The sequence below is a fragment of the Giraffa tippelskirchi genome, chromosome 6, assembly GCF_054371585.1.
Source record: "Giraffa tippelskirchi isolate mGirTip1 chromosome 6, T2T-mGirTip1v1.2.pri, whole genome shotgun sequence".
Classification (NCBI taxonomy): Eukaryota; Metazoa; Chordata; class Mammalia; order Artiodactyla; family Giraffidae; genus Giraffa; species Giraffa tippelskirchi.
The window spans coordinates 90,737,060-90,761,326 of record NC_137280.1 but is presented as its reverse complement, the minus strand read 5'-3'; the positions used below and the strand labels follow the sequence as shown (position 1 = coordinate 90,761,326).

At 44.1% G+C, this 24,267-nt stretch overlaps 1 protein-coding gene across 15 annotated transcripts; it reads left to right on the top strand.

Annotated features, from left to right (window-relative positions):
• The first annotated feature begins 5,322 nt into the window (after nt 1-5,322).
• LOC145509459 (uncharacterized) lies at nt 5,323-22,092 on the top strand. 15 transcript variants are annotated; one of them, XM_081498122.1, is made up of 10 exons: nt 5,323-5,409; nt 5,501-5,605; nt 5,840-6,059; nt 9,280-9,363; nt 13,152-13,397; nt 14,401-14,489; nt 15,119-15,245; nt 16,675-16,758; nt 17,859-17,941; nt 18,675-22,092. In XM_081498122.1, exons 7-10 carry the CDS (start codon nt 15,212-15,214, stop codon nt 19,287-19,289), a joined length of 816 nt encoding a protein of 271 aa, XP_081354248.1. In that variant the 5' UTR covers nt 5,323-5,409; nt 5,501-5,605; nt 5,840-6,059; nt 9,280-9,363; nt 13,152-13,397; nt 14,401-14,489; nt 15,119-15,211; the 3' UTR covers nt 19,290-22,092. The 15 variants fall into 15 exon arrangements, with proteins under 15 accessions (XP_081354248.1, XP_081354247.1, XP_081354249.1 ...); XM_081498121.1 differs by adding an exon at nt 9,783-9,872 and having other exon boundaries at nt 5,323-5,605; nt 5,840-6,064; XM_081498123.1 differs by lacking the exon at nt 9,280-9,363 and having other exon boundaries at nt 5,323-5,399; nt 5,840-6,064.
• The last annotated feature ends 2,175 nt before the right edge of the window (nt 22,093-24,267 follow it).

The window sequence follows — 24,267 nt, the reverse complement described above, 5'->3', positions numbered from 1 at the left end:
TCAACCCTGAATATTCATTGGAAGGACTGATGCTAAAGCTGAAGCTCCAATACTTTGGCCACCTGATTTGAAGAGCTGACTCATTGGAAAAGACCCTGATGCTGGGAAAGATTGAAGGCGGGAGGAGAAGGAGGCCACAGAGGATGAGATGGTTGGATAGCATCACTGACTCAATGGACAAGAGTTTGAGCAAGCTCCTGGAGATGGTGAACAGAGAAGCCTGGTGCCTGGTATGCTGCAGTCCGTGGGGTCACAGAGAGTCTGACATGACTTAGCAACTGAACAACAGCATATTGATAGAGTTGCTATCATCTAGAGGTGCCTGAGACACTCACCTGGTCCCAGACTCATTGGGATGAGCCCCTGTGGACATTCCCCCAACGTGAGCCAACACTGTGTGGGTGGGCTGGCCTTTATGGTTTCTTATTATGATTGTGATGAAATAAACTTATTTTAAGGCAGGATGAGAAAAAATGTAAACATAGGATTCTGTCTTTGCCCATTTGGGCCACTACCTCCTCCCCTTTGTGTGCAAAGTGCATCTGCATTATACATAAATCAGACCTCCTTAGAAGACACAGGAATACCTGCTCAATTATAAAGAGCAAATTTCTCCTGGTGCCAGCAAGGTAACTCCTTGAGAGATAATATTCCTTCCACAACCCTGTTAAAATCACAGTGACCCATTACTTGCCCTATATATGCAGTCTGTACTTTGTAAACTCTCAGCATGTCACTTTTGATGTTTTTTTCTCTTATCTTCCTGGAAAAAAAAAGTATATAACTGTGCTTTGATCTCTAACCAATGGAAAAGTCCTCAGGGCTTTCTAAAAGACTGTCTCCCAGGTTATGTGGATAACCCTCAGGTTGGCTAGAATAAAATTCTATATTTTGTTCTTGGATTGACCACTAATTAATTTTTTTGTTGACGATTCCAAGAAGCACTTCATCAATGATCATCAGGGTACTTGAAAAAACAGGTTCATTAGTCACAGGTCCTAAAGTGTCCAGGGGCATGCCTGAGGTCTCAGATAGGAGATAGAGAGTGCTGGCTTTAAAAAAAAAAAGCACAGAGTTAAATTTTGAGTTTAACTTGTGAGTTAAATTTTACTTGGAGCAAAATGAGGACTCCAGCCGGGAGACAGCTCCTCAGATAGCTCTGAGAAACTGCTCCAAAGAGGCGGGGGAAATGTCAGTATAGATGTGATTTTGGTGAAGGGGCAGTACATGCAATCAAACACATACTTTTTGCAAATGGTGTCCCACTCCTTCTATTCTCCCCTGACATGCTTGTTCAGACATTTTCATCTGTCATCAGGGTTATTGACTTAACTTTCTTATTTAAAAAAATAACTTATTTTATTTATTTGGCTGCTCCGGTTCTTAGTTATGGCACTCAGGATCTTTGATTTTCATTGCAGCATGTGGGATCTAGTTTCCCTGACCAAGGATTGAACTCGGGCTCCCTGCATTGGGAGTGGGAATCTTAGCCACGGGACCACCAGGGAAGTTCCTGCCTTAACTTTTTAAATTGTCCTCCCAAATTCTAGCTTTGCTTCCTTGGAGTCACACAAAAGACGTGCGTGCTCAGTTGCTTCAGTTGTGTCCAGTTCTTTGCGACTCCATGGACTGTAGATCTCTAGGCTCCTCTGTCCACGGGATTCTCCAGGCAAGAATACTGGAGTGGGTTGCCTTAACCTCCTCCAGGGGATCTTCCCTACCCAGGGATCGAACTCTCATCTATTGTGTCTCCTGCATTGGCAGGTGGGTTCTTTACCACTCGCACCACCTGGGAAGCCCCACACAAAAGACAGAGCTCTTTTAAAAATATATATCAGATAATACTCCTCCTATAGCTCAAAGCCCTTCAGGGGTTCCCCACTGCACTCAGAATTAAACCCAATATTCTTATAGTTGCCCAGATAACCCCCATATACTCTGACACTGTTTCTTCTTTATTTCCTGCTGGTTTCCATCCTGCCGAATTCACTTCCACCATCTTAGGTACTGAGCTTCTGCTGTTGGTCAAAGAGGCCAAACATTTCCTGCCTCAGGATCTTTGCACTTGCTGTTCATTCTTCCTCCAGAAATTCTAAGACAGTCCCTAAAATCCTTCAGCCTGATTGCTGGGGGTGGAGGGGGGTGGGTAATGTGGAAATACTGTGTCTAGATAACTCTGAGTCTTAGTTTTCTCATTTGCCATACTGTCGCTCCTTCCCTGCCAAACCCCAAGCAGTAAGCATTGTTAGAACCCAAAGCTATCCTGGGAAAGGAAAATTACTTATGGAGGAGAAGAAAAGAGTGGCTTTATTCCTTTTCCAGGCAAAGAAGGAATACAGCAGGCTAGTGCCTCATGAACTGTGCCCCACTCCCTAGGGAATAGGGAGAGGTCTTATAGATAGGGCTAATGCTCAGGGGATAAGGATCAAGGGAGTGATGGGCTTGAGTTCTTCTGGAGCATTGGTGGTGTAGTAAGTAGGAGTCAGCATCATCAACCCTCAGGTCCAAATGGTCTGGGGTCTACATGCTTGTGGGCAGCCTACCATCATTAATCATTAACTTTTTCTACCTGGAGTGGGTGTCAGTATCTTGTGTCTGGACTTCCTGAGACTCAGGTATTTTTATGTCTCAGTGCAGAAGGAATCCAGGATGCTTGTGAGAGATGCAAGTGGGCAGGCAAGGGGGCTTTGCCAGGAAAATGTTTTTTTTAATTTTTTTTAAAGAGAACTATCCACAGCACAAGTGTGAGGACCCCCGCGATCTCTGGACAATTTTCAGCACGCTCTCCAGCCAGGGAGTTGTCCAACTTTCCAGCGAAACCGGAAAATGAAACACAGGATCGGGGGTTAAGGAGAGGTGAGCTCTCAGCTGCCTCTGTTTTGTGGAGGTGCTTAAACACCAAAGTCCAACAAGTTAGGATCAGCATTAAGTAGCAGAAGTGATTTTTGTACATAGTTTTATTTTATTATGAAATATGTGTGTACATATGCTCTTGATGCATATTTTTCTAACATACACAGTTTTATTTGAAAATTCTATGTCCTGTTAATGTCTGAGCCTTTTATTTCAAATTCAATAAAAAGATAAATTTGCAGACTGAAAAAAAAAAAATGAGAACTATCCAATACAGAAAGGATTATTTTGTGGTTGGTTTCAAGAGCAGCTGCTTGAGATAGCACATGATACCCTTGATCCCCAGCAGATGGCAACACATCATCATATTTGCCATGTAAATTATAACTTTATAACATAGGAATTAAGAAAGCTCTAACATTTGTGTTCTTCTTCATCTCTCATAAGGGGAAAAATAAAGGAATGCATATTTGTTGGGCATCTACTTTATCAGGTGAATACTGATCAGACCAGGTCCCTCAACTCTCAGAACTGCCCCCAAGCAATCAAACGGGAAATTAAACTAAAACTTAGAGGTACGTAACTATAGTGTCTACAATTTGGAAAACTCGGCAGGAGCCACAGGACTGGAAAAGGTCAATTTTCATTCCAATCCCCAAAAAAGGCAATGCCAAATGATACTCAAACTACTGTACAATTGTGCTCATTTCACATGCTAGCAAGGTAATGCTCAAAATCCTTCAAGCTAGGCTTCAGCAGTATGTGAACTGAGAACTTCCAGACATACAAGCTGGATTCAGGGCAGAGGGACCAGAGATCAAATTGCCAACATCTGTTGGATTGTATAAAAAGCAATGGAATTCCAGAAAAACATCTACTTCTGCTTCATTGACTACACTAAAGCCTTTGATTGCATGAATTACAACAAACTGGGGAAATTCTTAAAGAGATGGGAATACCAGACCACCTTACTGCCTCCTGAGAAACCTGTATGCAGGTCAAGAAGCAACAGTTGGAATTGAACATAGAACAATGGTCTGGTTCAAAATTTGAAAAGGAGTATGACAAGGCTGTATATTGTCACCCTACTTATTTAACTTATATGCAGAGTACATTATGCAAAATCCTGGGCTGGATGAATCACAAGCTAGGATCAAGACTGCTGGGAGAAATATCAATAACCTCAGACATGCAGATGACACCACTCTAGCAGCAGAAAGTGAAGAGAAACTTAAGAGCCTCTTGATGAGGGTGAAAGAGGACAGTGAAAATGCTGGCTTGAAACTCAATATTCAAAAGACTAAGATCATGGCAACCGGTTCCATCACTTCATGGCAAATAAGATGGGGAAAAAGTGGAAATGGAGGCAGATTTTATTTTCTTTGACTCCAAAATCACTGTGGGCAGTGACTGCAGCTATAAAACTAAAAGACACTTGCTCCTTGAAAGAAAAGCTATGATGAACCTAGATAGTGTAAAAAGCAGAAACGTCACTTTGCCTACAAAGGTATCATCAAAGATATGGTACAGATGTGACAGGTGGACCATAAAGAAGGCTGAGCACTGAAGAATTGATGCTTTTGAACTGTGGTGCTGGAGAAGACTCTTGAGAGTCCCTTGGACAGCAAGGCGATTAAACCAGTCAATCCTAAAGGAAATCATCCCTGAATATTCATGGGAAGGACTGATTGCTGAAGCTCCAGTATTTTGACCACCTGATACAAAGAGCTAACTCATTGGAAAAGACTCCGATACTGGGAAACATTGAGGGCAGGAGGAGAAGGGGACAACAGAGGATGAGATGGATGGATGGCATCACCACTTCAGTGGACTTGAACTTGGGCAAACTCCAGTGAGATAGTGAAGGAAAGGGAAGCCTGGCGTGCTGCCAGTCCATGGGGTGGCAAAGAGTCAGATACGACTGAGCGACTGAACAAGTCTCAAGATTAATAGAAGACAGTTCTTCCCAGGTGGCGCTAGTAGTAAAGAAACCAGCTGCCAACGCAGGAGACTTAAGAGTTGAGGGTTCGATCCCTGAGTGGGGAAGATCCTCTGGCGGCGGGCATGGCAATCCACTCCAGTATTCTTGCCTAGAGAATCTCATGGAGAGAGGAGCCTGACGGGCTACAGTCCATAGGGTCGCAACGAATCGGACACTACTGAGGTTACTTAACACACATGTTCAAAGATAATAATAGAAATAAAAATCTGAAGAGGGTTGTATTAGTTATCCACTGCTGCATAACAAATCACCGGCACACTTAGTATCTCTTTGTGAAAGGAGGTACTAAGGAGTTGCTAAAGCTGGGAGAAAAGCATTCTCAGAGACTCCCACAGCCTGGCGGCTCCCAGCTATACGCGAGGACAGGTCCAACCGACTTCAGTGGCCCTGGTCCCCCGCCCAGCCCGAGCCTCCCGCCTGGCCCCGCCCCCAAGATCCCTTTTGGAGCCTGCCCCGCGGGGCCCAACGGCTCCAGTGAGAGGATACTGGGACTCCTCGGCCCCGAGGCTAGAAGACGCTGTGGTCGCCGCTCTCTCCGCCTCAGGTGCTACTAGGTCGGCCCCCGAGTCTTCCCTCTTCTAAGGAAATGGAGTGGGCGTCCCTAGAGCGGCCATCCTTATCGAAACCGCGCCACTGTTTTCCTAGCGATCTGCCTCCAGCACCGAGGAGCAGGTCCGAGTGCGGCCCCGCCTCTTGGGGGACGGGTACTCGGCGAGTGCGAGGAGAAGGTGCTTGTGGGGTGGAGTCTTGGTAAGAGCCTGGAGATGGGGCTCGGGAGGGAGGTTACTGTGCTCCCTGAGCTGGGTCTTGAGAAGGGCGGGAAGATGAGCCTCTAGGGGCGGGGTCTAGGCGGGAGCAGGGGCGTAGGATCCAAGGGGCGGGGTCTCGGCGTGGATGTGGAATTCTGGGAGGCGGGGCATAGGGGGAGGGCCGTGGACCTTCAAGAGGCGGGATCTGAAAGAGGGTGTGGTCTTATGCCGCCAGAGGCGGGGATTCGAGCGACTGTGAATCCAGCTGGCATTGACCTTCCGTCCTCGTGTCCTTGGGTTCTCGTGATCTGGCCGTTTCGTCCGTTTTTCCAGCGAGAGGAGCCGGTGAAAAAATTTTTTTTTTGTGCCCGTGAAATTTAATCAAGAAGGTGCCTTCCTTGTACAAGAGAATTTTACTTGTACAAGAGACTTTTGCTTTCGTGAGCGGCATTGAGGTGAGGTAAAGATAAACTTTTTTTCAATTTTTATATATGTTTGACAAATTCGTTTGGGAAAATAATTTCAGGATTCTAGGGTGAGTGTAAATAAGCAACTGTAATAAAGAAAACGAAGGAGGAGAAGTGAAAACGTAAATAACAGGTCTTAAAATTAGAGTAAGATTATTCAGCTCTTTACATCCCGAGTCAGTTCCAACTTTCCTCCAGTGGCTGTGATCGCCGCTGAGTTTAAAAATACAGAGATCTCTTAATACTGATATTATTAAAAGGGATTTTGGTGTTGTATATTTGTAGTGAAAGCGTGACAAGAATCCAAAATGAAATACATGGGATTGTATTTCATTAAAACAAAAGGATTCTTCAGTAAAAGGGAGGAAGCAGCTTTCTTAATAGTAGTAGAAGAAAATCGAATTTAGTAGCCTTAAACGAGATGTGTTTTGACCAAGTGAGATTTTTTTTTTCCAATGAAGTTAAAAACTCATGGGCGAGAAATTGGAGGAAAAAATGATTCTGGAGGAAATTCAGCAACATGGGTTCTTTGTTTCTGAAAATACTCACATCTTGTTCAGTCGCTAAGTTGTGTCTGACTCTGCGACCCCATTGCCTGCCTTACCTTTTCTTAAATAACACGAGTGATTTATATTGTGGAGAGACATTTAAATTAATTCCAGTGTTAATATTTGTACTGTGTCTATTATTGCATGTGTGTACCTTCTCAGTCTAGCTATAGCTGAACATTGTCTAGGGCACTCAACAAAACTCACTGGGTGCTGAGTGTGAGCCAAACCTAAGTCAATGCATGGGCACCAGAAAAATAAAAATTGCACAGCGCTGTCTCCACCGAGTAGGCTATTTAGAGGAGAAGCAGATGTGAAACTGATATGTGGGCCTATAACGGACAGATGAGCTTAATTACATGGACAAGCAGAGAAGGAGGCTTGATATTAGGAGGCACTGATATTTAAGAACTGAGAGATAAGTAGGACAGAGCTGGGCAGAAGCTGTGGAAGAAGAGGGCCTGAGAGGTGGAAGAAAGTTCAGAATCCCAGAAGCAGGACACAGCCTGGTGTATTGCTTGAATGAAGGAATGAGAGACCTGACCTGGAAGGGCAGAGTGATGAGAAAAGGAGGCAGTGTTACCTGAAATGTGGGTTCACCTCTTGGTGGGCGTCTAGCCTAATGACATAACCAAGCCAAAGAGCAGGAGAGGTAAGAATTTATTACTTGCAGCAGGTAAGGAGGACACTGGGATCTTTCCCAAAGCATTGACTCCTTGAACAGCAAAATTGGGGTAGTTTTAAGCTAAGGGTACATTCATACTCATGAAAGGGGTTGAGCAGAAGAGAATTCAGCATGGAATTGGGGTAGAGGTTGCCATTTGTCCTTATGCAATTTTTAATGCTTTAGTTATCTTCCGTCTATAGTTGTTTGTGGCTGCAATCTCATGCCTGCTACTTTCTGGATAAGAGTTCTAACTGTAGAGAGAGGTGAGAAGGAATCATTTTGGGTATATGTAGAAAGGGAAGTGAATATTTCTAAAACAAACAGTGCTGTGCTTTTCAAAGTAAATATTGTAGTTTAAAACAAACAAAATGAAAATGTTACATGCCATATATCTTTTGTTCTATGCCGAGTTGAAACGTCATTTTGCATGGTAGTGTTATTTTATTTTTTTAATTTTTTAAAAATAAATATGAAAATCTATTTATTTATTTTTAATAGTTTATTTATGTGTTATTTGGCTGCACCAGGTCTTAGTTGCAGCATGCGGGATCTATTCCCCCGACCAGGAACGGAATTCAGGCTGCCTGCATTGGGAACACCGAGTCTTAGCCACTGGACCACCAGGAAAGTCTCTAGTGTTATTTTCTTTAAACAATTAGTCAAAACACATTTTATTTCAGCTAAGCTTGCCTGGTGGCTCAGACGGTAAAGAATCCACCTGCAATGCAGGACATGTGGGTTTGATCCCTGGATTGGGAAGATCCCCTGGAGGAGGGAATGGCAACCCACTCCAGTATTCCTGCCTGGAGAATTCCATGGACAGAGGAGCCTGGTAGGCTACAGTCCATGGGGTCGCAAAGAGTTGGACACAACTGAGGGACTAACACTTTCCCTTTTCACAACTTCCATAAAGTAGGAATAGTGGAAAGAATATTTATATTATTGAAATAAAATGAATATGAAAAAATTAAAGTAATTCGGGGAACTAGAGTAAAAATATCAACATTTCCCTTCATGTTTCCCCTGCCAAATGCCCATGAAACAGTGTTGTGCTCTTCTTCAGAGGGTCCCAGTTTTACCTATCTCAGTAGGCCTTTGTGGTTTTTTTTTTTTTTTACAAATTGTAGTAAATGATATATAACCTAAAATTTTCCTTTTAACTTTTAATTTTTTTTTTATGTAAACCATTTTTTAAAAAGTCTTTATTGAATTTGTTACAATATTGCTTCTGTCTTTTGGTTTTTTGGCCCCAAGGCATATGGGATCTTATTAGCTCCCATGCAGGGATCCAGCCCTCACCCCCTGCATTGGAAGGTGAAGTGTTAATCACTGGACCAGCAGGGAAATCCCAGTTTTTAACCTTTTTTGAGGGTACTTTTCAGTAGCATTAAGTATATTCACATTGTTGTGCAGTCAGCACCACCATCCATCTCCAGAACTGTTTCATTTTCCCAAATGGAAACAGTACCCATTAAACAGTAACTCCCCAGAACCCTAACTTCCAGATCCTGGCACTCTCTGTTCTCTTTTCTTTCTCTGTGAAGTTGACTCTTACCTATGTACCTCAGATAAGTGGGACCATATGGTATCTGTCCTTTTGTGTCCAGCTTATTTCACTTAACATAATATTTTCAAAATTCTTCCATGTTGTAGCATGTGTCAGAATTTCATTCCTTTATAAGGCTGGATGGCTTCCTTGATAGCTCGGTTGGTAAAGAATCCACCTGCAATGCAGGAGACCCCAGTTCAATTCCTGGGTAGGGAAGATCCACTGGAGAAGGGATAGGCTACTCACTCCAGTATTGTTGGGCTTCTCTTGTAGAATCCGCCTGCAATGTGGGAGACCTGGGTTCAGTCCCTGGGTTGGGAAGATCCCCTGGAGGAGGAAGTACTCCAGTATTCTGGCCTAGAGAATTCCATGGACTGTAATCCATGGGGTTGCGAAGAGTTGGACATGACTGAGTGACTTTTACTTTTCATATTCCATGGACAGAGAAGCCTGGCAGGCTACAGTCCATGGGGTCACAAAGAGTTGGACACGACTGAGCGACTAACACAAGGCTAATAATACTCCCTTGTAAGTATACACATGTTGCTTATCCATTCATCTGTTGATGGACATGGGGACTTCTTCTACCTTTCCTCTATTGTGAATGATGCAGCTATGAATATTCATGTGCACATATCTGTTTGAGTCTCTGTTTTCAGTTCCTTTGGGTGTGTATACTATTGCTGGGTATACACATCCAAAAGAATGGAAAAACTCGAATTGCTGGGCCTGTGTTAAGGTAGAGCTGTGATTCGATTTTTGAGGAACTGTCAAACTTTTCAACAGTAGCTGCACATTTCACATTCCCACCAGCGATGCATAAGTGTTCCAGTTTCTCCACATCCTCTCCAATCATTGTTAGTTTTTTTGTTGTTGTTGTTAAGAGCCATCCTACTGGGTATAAAGTGATATCTCGTTATTTATTTATTTATTTTTTGCCCCACCAGCCTGAGCCTGTGGGATCTGAGTTCCCTGACCTGGGATCCAACCCATGCCCCTTGGAAGCATGGAGTCTTAACCACCAGACTGCCAGGAAAGTCCCTCAATATGATTCATGTTTGCATTTCCCTAATGATTAGTGATGTCAAGCATGTTTTTGTGTGCTTATTGGCCATTTATGTATTTTCTTTGGAGAAGTATTCATTGAAGGCCTTTTCCTCACAGTCATTTTTAACACACACATATATTTTATAAGCTTCCCAGATGGCGCAGTGGTAAAGAATACACCTGCAGTGCAGGAGTTGCAGGTTTGCAATGCAAGAGACTGGGGTTTGATCACTTGTTCGGGAAGATCCCTTAGAGTAGGAAATGGCAACCCACTCGAGTATTCTTGCCTGGAGAATCCCATGGACAGAGGAGCCTGGTGGGCGACAGTCCTTGGGGTTGCAAGGAATTGGACACAGCTGAGCCACTGAGCATACACATATTTTACAGATTATGTGAATGTATTTAATACTTCAAGATCTATGTCAAGTTTTTTGGTTTTAAAAGCCATAATCGTATCCCACATACAAATATCTGGTCATTCTTTAGCCCCTTGCTATACTCTAACGGATATTTTGCTTAGTTCCAGTTTTTACCCATTATAAACAGTTGCACAATAGTAAACAAGCTTGAATACACACATACATCTATTTATCTGTCTATACCTGCACAGGTGCCAAGGTTTCTCTTAGCTACTATCCTGCAAGTTGCTAGTTGAAGGCATGGGGATATTTAAAATTTTTATACACATAAATTTGAATTATCCCCAGCCTAGTCCCAACTGCCATGGGCCCCTGGTCATCTTTGTCATCTGTGGCAAAGACAATTTTTTCTACTGGGTACTGAGGGCAGGTGGCTGCTTGAACCTTGAGCCCAGATAAGACATCCCTGGGGCACTTCCCTGGTGGTCCAGTGGCTAAGACTCCATGCTTCCAACGCAGGGAGTCAGGGTTTGATCCCTGGTCGGGGAACTAGACCCCACATGCTGCAACTTACAGCCAGCGTAGGCCCCTCTAACCGCCCTCCCCCCAAAGAGACATCCCCTGAAGCCCTCTCTCAGCCTGCTGGTCCACCACATTTTGAAATTATTCCCCCCAGCTCCTGTCACTCCCACAAGCCTAAGAACAGGCCTTGATATCCCGCTTGCAAAAAAAAAAAAACCCTCTGCTGTATCAAGCCTCTCTCCAAGGGAGTCTGCCTTGTAGGGGTGGCCCTTCCCTAAGAGGAAATTTCCTTTACCTTCCTGAAACCTCCAGCTGACAACAGCCCCCTCCTCTTTGGCCAAGGAATGGGAAGAGCATAGTCAGAATGAATAGACGACCCTCACCCTCTGTCCTCCCAAGTCCACTAGTGCCTGAGCTTTCTGGGGTGTTATGTGTGGTGTGTATGCTCAGTCGTGTCTGACTCTGCGACCCCATGGACTGTAGCCTGCCAGGCTCCCCTGTCCATGGGATTCTTCAGGCAAGAATCTTAGAGTGGGTTGCCATTACCTTCTCCAGGGGATCTTCCCAACCCAGAGATTGAACCCAAGTCTCTTGCATCTCTGGATTCTTTACCACTGCACCACCTAGGATAACCCTTTTAAATTTGATGGGAAAATATGCCATTTGTTAAATCTGTAAAGTACACTATACATATGTGTGTGTAAAGTATATGTGACATATACATATTAATTTTCACATGTTATACAAAATACATATATTTTTGCCTCTGCCAAACCTCACCTTGAACAAACTTGCTTCTCCTCCATCTTTCCCTCTCAAGTAGTGATCATCTCTTAGCCAGTGTACTAATATTGTAAGGAGAGACTTGCTGTAGGCTGAAACCTCCCATCCTAGGGTCAGGCTTTTTTTTTCTTTTTGGCTGCACAATGCAGCATGTGGGATATTCGTTCCCCAAGCAGGGATTGAACTTGTGACCCCTGCGTTGGAAGCCTGGAGTCTTAACCACAGGGCTGCCAGGGAAATCCCAGGTCAGGCTTTGTTTGATAGGAAAGAATAAACAAGACTGAGAAGTGGGATGACTGGTGGGGTGGTAGGGAAGTTTGTCAGGGTGGACAGCTGGTTTCCAGGTTCATGGGTGGGTCAAAGTTCAATGACCCAGGAGAGTTGGGGGTTGGGGGGTGGGGAGAAGCCTGATTGAAGCTTGGTGAAGTTTTGTCCAGGCTGTTCAAGGGGGACAGAGAGTTCAGCTACTCATTCACAAGACAGATATTGGGAATTCGGATAGTGTCTGCCTGGCCTTGTCCTAGGTAAACAGAAGGGTCATCCTTGGGTCTTACCTGAGTTGTGTGGGGAAAGGTGTTTCACTGCAGGGCACAAAGGGCTGGAGGGGCGGTTCTTACCCATCACTGTTTTCTAGGACCACAGGGCTCAGGTATAAAGTTCAGTTGTTGGGAATTCTCTGGTTGTCCAGTGGTTAGGACTCAGTGCTTTCACTGCTGGGGCCCAGGTTCAATCCCTGATCAGGGAACTAAGGTCCTGCAAGCTGTGCCTTCCTCCCTTCCTCACCTCCAAAAGTTCAACACTGTGAATATAAAGGATCCAGTGATCCTTCCTTGGTTTCTTTACCTTCTCCCATTGTCTAAGGGTCTCCCCCAGCCCCCCTTCCACTCCAGTTGAATTCCCTAGCAAATCCTTTGGTGTTTCCTCTGATACGTATACCATACTAATGACTTAGAATAGTCTCTGCTGCTCCTGGCCTCTTCCAAGGCGTTCTGGGCCCTGCCACTGCTGCTTACCAGCCCACTGCTTCTATTTCTGCCCTCCCCAGTTCTGTCCTGTGAACAGCAGTCAATATGCTCTTTAAAAAATAAAAATAGGGACAGAACTCTCTTGGTGCCAAATTATTCCGCTGAGCTAGTCATGGGGTATAAATCCACATGTCCCTTTGCCTTGGTCTTTTATTATTATTTATTTACTTTTGGTTTCTGTTGCTGCGGGTGCTTTTCTCTAGTTGGAGGCGAGTGGTGGGGTTGGGGGGTGGCTACTCTCAGTTACGTTACATAAGCATCTCATTGCTGTGGCTTCTCTTATTGTGGAGCATGCGCTTTGTTGCCCTGAAGCTTGTGGAATTTTCTTGGACCAGGGATCAAACCCATGTCCCCTGCATTGGCAGGAGGACTCTTAACCACTGGACCACCAGGGAAGTCCATCCTTTGCCCTGGTCTTGACTCAGCTCCAAAATCACTGTTGATGGTGATTGCAGCCATGAAATTAAAAGACGCTTACTCCTTGGAAGGAAGGTTATGGCCAACCTAGATAGCATATTTAAAAGCAGAGACATTACTTTGCCAACAAAATTCCGTCTAGTCAAGGCTATGGTTTTTCCAGTGGTCATGTATGGATGTGAGAGTTGGATGGTGAAGAAAGCTGAGCGCCGAAGAATTGATGCTTTTGAACTGTGGTGTTGGAGAAGACTCTTGAGAGTCCCTTGGACTGCAAGGAGATCCAATCAATCCATCCTAAAGGAGATCAATCCTGGGTGTTCATTGGAAGGACTGATGTTGAAGCTGAAACTCCAATACTTTGGCCACCTCGTGCGAAGGGTTGACTCATTGGAAAAGACCCTAATGCTGGGTAGGATTGGGGGTGGGAGGAGAAGGGGACGACAGAGGATGAGATGGTTGGATGGCATCACTGACTCGATGGACATGGGTTTGGGTAGACTCCGGGAGTTGGTGATGGACAGAGAGGCCTGGCGTGCTGCAATTCATGGGGTTGCAAAGAGTTGGACACGACTGAGCGACTGAACTGAACTGACTCAGCTCCTGGTCCCTCTGCTCCTTCAGTTTTCCTCCCCAGACACTCCAATCACCAAGCTCCAGCCACTCCCACACGGGCTTTCTTCCCCCTTGAGCCCCCTCCCAGAGCTAGTTCGTGCCCTGGCCAGTATTTTGAGATCCTCTTCCTCCAAGGCTTCCAAAGGCCAGGATGAGGTGAGAGTGGAGCCCCAGGAGCCCTTGGGCCCCAGGATGAATGCTTTTTAGGGTTTTGGATATTTGGGGGATAATATTGTATTACTCCTTGCTTCCTTCCTTCCCCCCTCCCTCCCATCCTTTTCTTTTTTTGGCTGTTCCTGACCAAGGATAGAACCCTGGCCCCCTGAACTGGAAGTGCAGGGTCTTACCCCCTGGACTACCAGGGACATCTCGTTCCTTTTTCTTTCTTTTTTTTTTCCCTTTGCCAAGTGGCTTGTGGGATCTTAGTTCCCTGACCAGGGATTGAACCTGGGACCTTGGCAGTAAAAGCCTGGAGTCCTAGCCACTGGACCACCAGGGCATTCCCCTCCTTGTTTTCGCTTTATAAACTCGGACAATCGACTTGCAAAACTGTTCTGAAACTTGATTACCGATAATAGTCATAGGAGATTACTAGACTTCCCCTGGGCGGCAAGGTCCACACGCCTCTTTTCTAATTGTGAGAGAGACAGGGCCTCCCTGGCCTTTTAAGAAACCTGCCTGAAGGCAGGTGGGTGGGCTTGCCTTTGCTTCATTCAGGGTCATGTGAAGCAGTGTCCAGGCTTGTGTGAAGTGGAATCTAGGCTTGGCCTGTTTCTCACGGCATCTCTCTTGTCCTCTAGCTGTGCCTGCTCAAGACCCCACCTGTCACCAGGAGGGGAACATGGAGGAGGAAGCAATGCCTGCAGAGCTGCCAACAGCCTGGTGAGAGGTAACTGGAAATCCCCCTCCATCCAACATGGCATCTCCTTTGCTGAGGGTGGGTGGCCTGGAGCCTCAAACCCCACCAGGACTTGTCCCTACTCTTCCTCTAATGGTGGTGAAGGAGCTTCCCAGAGAATGCTGGCATTGCCTCAGTATTTATGAACTTTTCTCAGGATAGTCACTTCTGGGCTGTGACAGAAAACCAAGAAAATGTATGAGACCACTTTGTCTCAGGAACTCCTGGGAACATCACTCATTCATTTATCTAAATTAAAAAAAAATTAAAATTTGTTACCATTTATTTATTTAAAACATAATTTTTATTGGAGTATAGTTGCTTTAACTCATTTATTTACCAAGTATTCTTCCAGGACCTTGGGGAGCTCAGGGCTGGGTGTTACCTGTCTGAGGGGACCTAGGCAGTATGGGTTCACAGACTAGCTAGAGAGGAGTTCAACTGTGTGTTGAAGAATTAACATATTGATGGGGCTACTTGGAGCTGCTAAGGTCAAGTTCACCTTTTGGTCTGAACTTCCGAAGCCTCAGTCATCTGGCTCCATTTTCCTGATGCCCTGGCCTCCTGGGACACTGATGGAGATGAGCCTCAGCTGAGCCCGGATGCCTGTGATGTTTCAGGAACCAGCGACCTTCCAGGAAGTGTCGGTGGACTTCTCCCAGGAGGAATGGGCCCAGCTGGCCCCCGCTCAAAAAATCCTGTACCAAGACGTGATGCTGGAGAACTACAGGAACCTGACTTCTGTGGGTGAGTGTGGTTGGCCACCTCTCTTCGTTAGTAGATTTTGTTTGTCTTTTTTTTTCAGAACTATCAGTGGTTTAATGATGGGGGAGTTTACATGTCTGAAGCAAGGTCCTGGAGCAGCACCCCACCATATGTGCGCAATGGGCAGGATGTCATTCATAGGTTGTTTTTTTTTTTAAAGCAGATTTATTATTTTTTTAAATTATTTATTTATTTTATTTTTTGGGTCTTTGTTGCTACGTGTGGGTTTTCTCTAGTTTCAGTGAGCGGGGGCTACTCTTCACTGCAGTTCACAGGCTTCTCATTGTGGTGGCGTCTCTTATTGCAGAGCACAGGCTCTAGGGTGCAAGGACTCAGTAGTTGTAGCACACAGGATTAGTTGCCCCTCAGCATGTAGAATCTTCCTGGAGCAGGGATCAAACCCATGTCCCATGCATTGGCAGGTGGATTCTTATCCACTGTACCACCAGGGAAGTGCCATTGATAGGTTTTTGCTGCAAACCTTTCTCAAGCACCTGCTGTGTTGCAGGAACTATTCTTGCTCTTGGGAAGAGCATGTGGCCCATCCTTAAGAAGTGACATTGTAGGGACTTCGCTGGCAGTCCAGTGATTAGGGCTCGACACTTTCCCTCTGGAAGGGGAATAAGTTTGATTCTCGGTTGGGGAACTAAGCTCCTGCAAGCTTTGCAGCATAGCCAAAAAAAAAAAAAAATGTGTAGAATGGGGGTGAGGACGCTTTTTGTTAAGGGGCCAGGGAGTAAATATTTTCAGCTCAGTGGACCCTGGGTCTCTGTTGCAACTGCTGAATGCTGCCACTATGGTGCCGAAGCCACTGCAGATGGCACATAAACAAATAGGCAGGGCTGTGTTCCAATACAACTCGACTTACAGAAGCAGGTGGCTAACGCCTAGGCTGCAGTCACTAGCCCTTAGTCTCCTGTCTTCCTTTTGAGAGTGAAGATTTATTCATTATATCAACCTGATTTTCTTCATGATTGGAAGCTTTCATGCCCCTTATGTGTGTCTCTGAGCTTGGGTCTGAGGATCCCTGATCCCTGGAGAGCATGATGTGAGATAGAGTTTGGGGTCTTGGGTTATCATGTTGGGCTTCCCAGGTGGCTCAGTGGTGAAGAATCTGCCTGCCAGTGCAGGAGATGCAGGCTTGATCCCTGGTCTGGGAAGATCCCTGGAGAAGGAAATGGAAACCCACCCCAGTATTCCTGCCTGGGAAATCCAATGGACAGAGAAGCCTGATGGGCTACAATCCATGGGGTCATAAACAGTGGGACATGACTGAGCGACTGAACAACAACCATCATTGTGTTACTGCTCATGGGGCCACACATGCTGAAACTGTTGGCCCTTCTCTGGGCGGAGTTTCCGTGTCGACCCTGCACACCCCCCACCTCATGTGTCTTTCCCCACGTGCCAGGGTATCATCTCCGCAAGCCCCGCCTGCTCACCCAGGAGGAGCTGAGAACCCAGAAGAGGAGACTTCTCCAAGACACCTGTGCAGGTGAGCCCTGGGGAAAAGGAGCCCCTTTACAGAGTTTCTCAAAGGTCATTTTTGTCTGAGAAATTGTGTCCAGCCACTTGGGGTGAATTTCCTCTCGACACTTCTGCTCTCCTTCCTCTACTTCCCTTCTCTCTTTTCTCTCCCACTTTTTTTTAAATTGAAGTATAGCTGATTTACAATGTTGGATACATTTCAGATGTACAGCAGAGTGATTCGGTCATACATATATGTTGTTGTTTTAGTTGCTAAATCATGGCCACCTCTTTGCGACCCATGGACTTAGCCCACCAGCCATATGTGTATTAATATATATGTATATAGGGTGTCCCTGGGGGCTCAGTGGTAGAGTTCTATCCCTGGGTTGGGAAGATCCCCTGGAGAAGGAAATGACAACCCAATCCAGTATTCTTGCCTGGGAAATCCCATGGACAGAGGAGCCTGGTGGGCTACATAGTCCATGGGGTCGCAAATAGTTGGACATGACTTAGCGACTAAACAATAACAACATTTATGTATATATCTATATTCTTTTCCACTGTAAGTTATTACAAGATTTGAACATAATCCTTGCTGTTTCTACCACTTTTGCTCTAAGAATAAGCTCTGTCCTGCTTTCTCTTTTTTTAAATTCATTTTTTTTGGAGTATAGTTGATTTACAATGCTGTGTTAGTTTTAGGTATTCAGCAAAGTGAACTAGTTATGCATATACATATATCCATTCTTTCTTAAGTTCGTTCCCCATACAGGCCATTGCAGAGTACTGAGTACTGCTTCCTCTTTCCAGAACATTCCCAGGTGTGCTATTTGCTCATTTTCCTACTGTCCTCAAAATTTGCTTGCCCTCTTTTAGACTATTAGCAGTTGTCTCATTCTTAACAAAATTGTTCCCTGGCCAGTCACTTGCCATTTTCACCCCTTGTTTGTGTCCTTGTCAAATTCTATACCTTGCTCAAATCCTAAGTCTGTCTTTAACTGCTTGTGCATTCTTCCCTGTCACATTGACTGAGAAGAGTCAATATATGAAAGAAAAACTCCATGGGCCTGTGTTTTTTGTTTTGTTTTATCTAACCATTTACATTTTTTATTCTGATCATTTCAGACCAGAATTCTCAGCTTAAAACCAAAGAGACCACAGCTGAGAGGAATAAAGTTTGGGAAAAACCATTTACTGACAGGAAAGGGGTAAGGCTCATGAGGGCTCACCACTGGTTCTCTGCAGGAGGAAATTGCCATGAGATAGACAAACAGCACAACAACCTGGGGAGACACGAGGGGCCAGTAGCCATCACCTAAGATAAGTCATGTCTCAGGAGAGAGTCTTGGGGTGCCATGAATTTGGGTAATATCCTAAACTGATTTCAATAGTGATTCATAGTGAGATAGATCCCACAAGTAAGCAGGTCCATAAATATGACTTAGAATTGAGTTTTTGTTTTACGTAACTATCAGGAAAAAAAAAAGTCTATACATAAAAAGTCTTATGAATGCAGCCATGATGGAACCTTATGGTAGAACATTCCCTGTATTTACCTGGTGGCTCAGATGGTAAAGAATCTACCTGCAGTGCAGGAGACCCAGGTTCAATACCTGGGTTGGGAATGTCTCCTGGAGAAGGGAATGGCTCCCACTCCAGTATTCTTGCCTGGAGAATTCCGTGGACAGAGGAGACTCTTGGGGCTACAGTCCATGAGGTCACAAAGAGTTGGACCTGACTGAGTGACTAAACACTTTCACTTCATTCTCTCTACTCAATTTGAACTCAGGGCAGAAGCAGTGCAGGTGCTCTGAAAATGGTAGCAATTTCTAAGGTAGGAGTTTGTTTTCTTTACACCACACACTTCCTATGGGGGAGAATTCCCATGAGTGTAATGAAAGTGAGAAAGCCTTTAGTTACTGCTTATCTCTTCATTTACAGGCACCAACTCAACCTAGAAAGAAGTCCCATGAACACAGTCTGTGTGGAAAAGCTATCAGAAGGAATCCTGACCTGACTGCTAAGAGGAATTACACAGGCACGAAACGCGATGAACGTAAAGAATGTGGGGAAGCATTTAGTTATCCTTCCTTCCTTGGGGGCCACATGCGATCACATGTCGGTGAGAAAACCTACAAATGTTCTCAGTCTGGGAAGGCTTTCAGTTGCAACTCCTCTCTTGGGCCACACGCGCGAACTCATCCTGGAGAGGAACTGTATAAGTGTAGCCAGTGTGGGCAGATATTCAGCTCTACCTCGAGCCTCGCTGTACTCAAGAGGATGCACACTTGGGAGAAGCTGTATGAATGCAGTGACTGTGGGAAGGCCTTTGTCAGGAGCAGTGACCTGACAGTGCATAAGAGAGTGCACAGGGGGGAGAAACGCCACCAGTGCAGTCACTGCGGCAAAACCTTTAGCAGAAAGTTCTTTCTGATGGCGCACATGAGAACCCATACTGGGGAGAAGCCCTACCCATTCAGTGACTGCAGAAAAGCCTTCCATAGGAGCTCTAAGGCCACTGCCCACAAGAGGCTACATGCAAGAGGGAAGATGTAGCAGTGCAATGGCTGTCGGGAGCTTTCCAGTCATCATTCATCACGTAGGAAACATGTGAGGATGCACACTGAAGACAAGTCTGGGAGTGGAAGCAGAGAAAGGCTCATCGATCCCACAGGAGAGCAACTCTGTGAATAGCTTTGGTATGGGGGAAGCCTGCTGGGGCTTAAACTACTGCACAAGGAAATTCAGAGTGGCAGAGGAAAACATATAAACGTGAAGAATGTGGGCTTGCTTTTATTAGGTCCTATCTTGAAGCTGGAAATCTAGGTCATTAATTTTCAGTCTGTGTTTTTGAATTTAAGCAGTTAAGGCCATAGATATCCTGCTAAATACTCCATTTGGCTACATTACATGTGTGTGTGCTCAGTCATGAAGCCGTGTCTGACTCTTTGCCACCCTAGGACTGTAGCCCTCCAGGCTCCTCTGTTCATGGGATTTTCCAGGCAAAAATACTGGAGTGGATTGCCATTTCCTCCTCCAGGGGATCTTCCTGACCCAGGGATCAAACCTGCGTCTCCTGCATTGGCAGGTAGAGTCTTCACCACTGAGCCACCAGTTGAACCTGCACATAGGTTTTCAGCTAAGGTTTTTAAAACTTTGGTTTAGTTCTAAGTATCATCTGATAAATCTATTAGATCTATTTTAACTCACAGCATCACTTTACTTTTTAAGCCTATCAAAATACTACTTCACTTGAATTTCATCCAAACTCTCTCCTTCCCCCAAGTCCTCTAATATCCGTGTGTATTCCGTGGTTTGGTGGGACACCCGGTGGTTCCTCAGGTATGTCGTTTCCTTTGTAACAAGCTGGTAAACCCGACTTTGTCAGACTATAGGTTTTGTCCCTGGTGGTCTTTGGCTGATTTGTACTGGGACAATAATGTGTAGTCACGAATACATTCTACTAGTAATGAGAATACATTTAGATTCTCATCTTCTAAAATGTTCCTAAAATACCCTTCTAAAATGTCTTCTAAAATGTTTTCCTATCCATTGTTGATTTTTACTTATGATGTCAGGTTTTGTTGTTCAGTCGCTAAGTCGAACATAATTTCTGTTCAAAGTTGGGAGATGAACTCCAGGAAATGGAATTTTGTGCTAATTGTTGAACCACAGTTTTTTAAACGTCTCTGTTCATTTTATATCCCCTATTTTCAAGACCAAGAAAAGAAATCTTTAAATGTATTTTTCATGCAGGCAGCTGTTTCTTTGAATCTGTCTCTGGAGAATGATGTTTAATTTTAGAATTCTGTCTGAAAACTTACCTTGCATGTAAAATGCACCATTTTAAATGTACAGGTTGATGAAATTTGATCGGTGTGTAAACCCCTATAATCACCACCCGAATTAGGATATAAAACATTACCATCTTCCCAGAAAGAATAACATTGATTTTGGCCATCATTAACAAAGCTGTAAACTGTGGAAATGAAAATGCTTTTGTGTTCCATAATAAAAGCAGCAATTTGACAGGGGAAAAAAAATTCCCTGGTGGAAATTTCCAGTGGGTAGGACTCCATGCTTTACTGCAGGAGGTACATGTTCTATCCCTATTTGGGGAACTTAAGATCCCATAAGCTGCCTAGCGGCAAAAAACAACAACAAAAAACCCTCAAAAAACAACATGACTTTGAGCCTGGCAGTATAACCTGAGCAGACAGCCTAGAAGCTGATTGCCTCATCACGCATACCCACATCACATGACGTGATAGGCCAGTGTCCTTCTCAGTGCCCTAATCAAGAGCTTTGTACATGACTCTAAACACCTTAAAGCAGTTGCCATGGGGGTTAATTTGCAGGACAGATTTACTGTTCTAGGTTGGGCCAGTCTGATGTATTTCTTTCTCAGCCCTCCAAAACAGTAGGGTTTTTTAAAATTGTATATTTAAATTTATTTATTTGGCTGTGCCAAGTCTTTGTTGTGATATGTGTGATCTATTTCCCCAACCAGGGATCAAACCCAGGCTCCCTGCATTGGGAGCACAGAGTCTTAACCCCTGGACCACCAGGGTAGTCCCCTGCCACACACACTAGTTTAACTCTTTGTATTTTGTGTATATTTCTAAACCTACACTTTAAGACAGGGGTCTGCAAACTTTTTTGGTAAATGGGGAGATAGTAAATATTTTTGATTTGGTGGGCCAGATGATCTCTGTTACAACTACTCAGCTCTACCATGTGGCACAAAAGTGGCCACAGAAAATACATAAATAAACAGGTGTGGCTGTGTACCATCAAAACTATACAAAAACAGAAGCCAAAAAAAAAAAAAAAACAGAAGCCAGGCTGGCTTATCCTTATTTTAAGGCAGAGATTGCATTAAGAAAGTGGAGAAAGGAGACTCGTGCTTTCGAAAAGCACTGCACCTTATTGGCTTATTTATTTAAAAAAAAAAGTGCAGAACTTTGAAGTGTGGGCACTGGATCCTCAATATGTAAGAAATTGGGAATTTTCTGATGGTCCAGTGGTTAGGACTTGGCACTTTCACTGTAGTGATTCCGTGTTCAGTCCCTGGTTGGGAAACTAAGATCCCACAAGCTGAGAGGCCTGGCCAAAAATATTAAAATATCTTAAAAATATTAAGAAAAAATTAATTTCGATTGACAAATGTGATCTTGAGGGAAAAGGGGAACTAGGAAATGCAGCTTCCAAAGTTCAGAGAACACGCATTGCTGGTGGGAACCTAAAATGGTGTTGGTCATAACAGAAAACCACTTGACCCCCAAGAGAAATCAAAAGCGGTCCAAAGACTTGCACACAAGTGTTCATAACATGTGTCATGATAGCCAAAAAGAGAAAACCCAAAATTTCCCTTTGGGGAACTGGAGAATGGATAAATAAAATATAGTTAACTATACAATGAAATAATATTTGGCCATAAAAATAAATGACATTTTTTGGTTTTTTTTTTTTTCTTTCAGTTTTTTAACTGTGTCATGCAGCATGCAGAATCTTAGTTCCCCAACTAGGGATAGAACTTCTGCAGTGGAAGCTTGGTGTCTTAACCACTTGACCACCAGGGAAGTCATAGAAAGGAATGAACCTCACAAAACATGCTCAGTGAATGAAACCAGTCACAAAGGACCACAGACTGTATTATCCCATTTATGTGACATATCCAGATTAGGCAGAGAAGCCATAGAAACAGAAAGTATGTCCATTTTTGCCTGGGCTGGTGTGGAGAACCCAATTAACTATGCAGACATGAGAGATCTTACTGGGGTAATGGAATGTTCTAAAACTGGTTCATGCTGATAGTTGCACAATGTGACACATTGACGAAAAAATGTGTGAGTTTTATGGTATGTAAGTGGTACCCCACTAAAATTGTTTTAAAAGGTTCTTCCATTGTGCATTCATTTTGGTAAACATAGCTATCATCTTCATCATGGCAAGATAGACCCATAATACTCAGTTTTGAAGTCATCCTTGTAATTGTGGCATTCCTTGGAGAGGACAGTCACTGTCTGTCTTCTTAAATGCTGGCATTCAATTGTTAATGAATCTTTTTTGGACTGAATGAATGATCTAAAGAGTGTAACACTCTTTAACTCATTTATTGGGGTTCAGTTGGGGGTATTACCTTGGCAGTGTCATCTTCTCTTTCAGGGTTTTCTTCCTTTAACCCATAGTTTCCATGCTACACTTTTTAATTTGGTTCTTTTCCTTGTGTTATTTAGAAGTCTTTTTGGACTTTTTGTGTGAAATGGCAAGGTTTTCTTTCCTAGAATCTAAACACTTCACACTGTATTTCTGGAGAAGACCTAGAGGTATATGTATCTTGCTGGTCCTCATAGAGAGTTCTCTTTGTTGAGTCTGTTCATAGCAAACTTGATATACTCCTGTCTAATAACTGATGGCTAGATCATTGGGGGGATTTATACAGATAATCATATCTACATATACAGACAGATTTCTTTTGCTCCTTTTAAATTCTTACCACTTTCTTATGCTCTTGTTGCCTATCTCTGGCAGGGGCTTTTGAATCATATTGATTAGAAAGGGCCTTCGGCACCCTGGTCTTCTTCTTGATCTTAAAGGGCATTGCATTCCTATTGTATCAAAGTGTTGTCTGCCGTTACATTTTGGTGGATGACTTTATCAGGATGAGAAAGTTCCCTTCTCTTCCTAGGGCATTAGTGTTCTTATGAACAGGCGTTGCATTTTTTTTAAAAAAAATCAAATGTCTGTTCTGCATCTCATGAGATGATAGTATTTGTTCACTAATGTATTTCAAAACCCGTGGAACAAGGGTAGAACTCATAGCAGGCACTCAATAAGTATTTGTTGAATGAATGAATGAATACAGGTAGCTTTTATTTTTAAACATGTCTGTGTGGTAAATGATTTGTATTGACTCTTCTACTGTGCTATTAACCTTGCATTCCTGGGTAACTCTGCCCCCTCATATCTACTACACAGCACTGCTCCTAGTTTGCTAGCTAGGATTTTTGCATCTTTGAGTGACACCAGATTGCAAATTTTTCTTTGTCATGCTGTCCTTTTGTTGTTGGGATGTGCCAGCCTCATAAAGTTGGGGAAATTCCCTCAAAGTCCATGCCTTCACTCACCAATTATCAACTTTTTTTTTGGACCACTGTTTTATGTTTTCCCTCCTCATGTATGTCTGACTTGTTGCGACCCCATGGGCTGTATAGCTTGTCAGGCTCCTCTGTCCATGAGATTTTCCAGGCAAGAATACTGGAGTGGGTAGCCATTCCCTTCTCCAGGGGATCTTCCCCACCCGGGGATTGAACTCGGGTCTCCTGCATTACAGGCAGATTCTTTACCATCTGAGCCACCAGGGAAGCCCCCCCCCTTCCTTTTTTAGTGAGTGAGTCATTACAAACATAAGACTTCTTTGGCATTCATCCCAAGAACCAGGATATTGTCAAAAATAGAAAGATCTTCCCTACTTCCAGGCTGACCGTCCAGTTTGATGAACGTTGGCCAGAGACACCAGATTTCTGGGTCA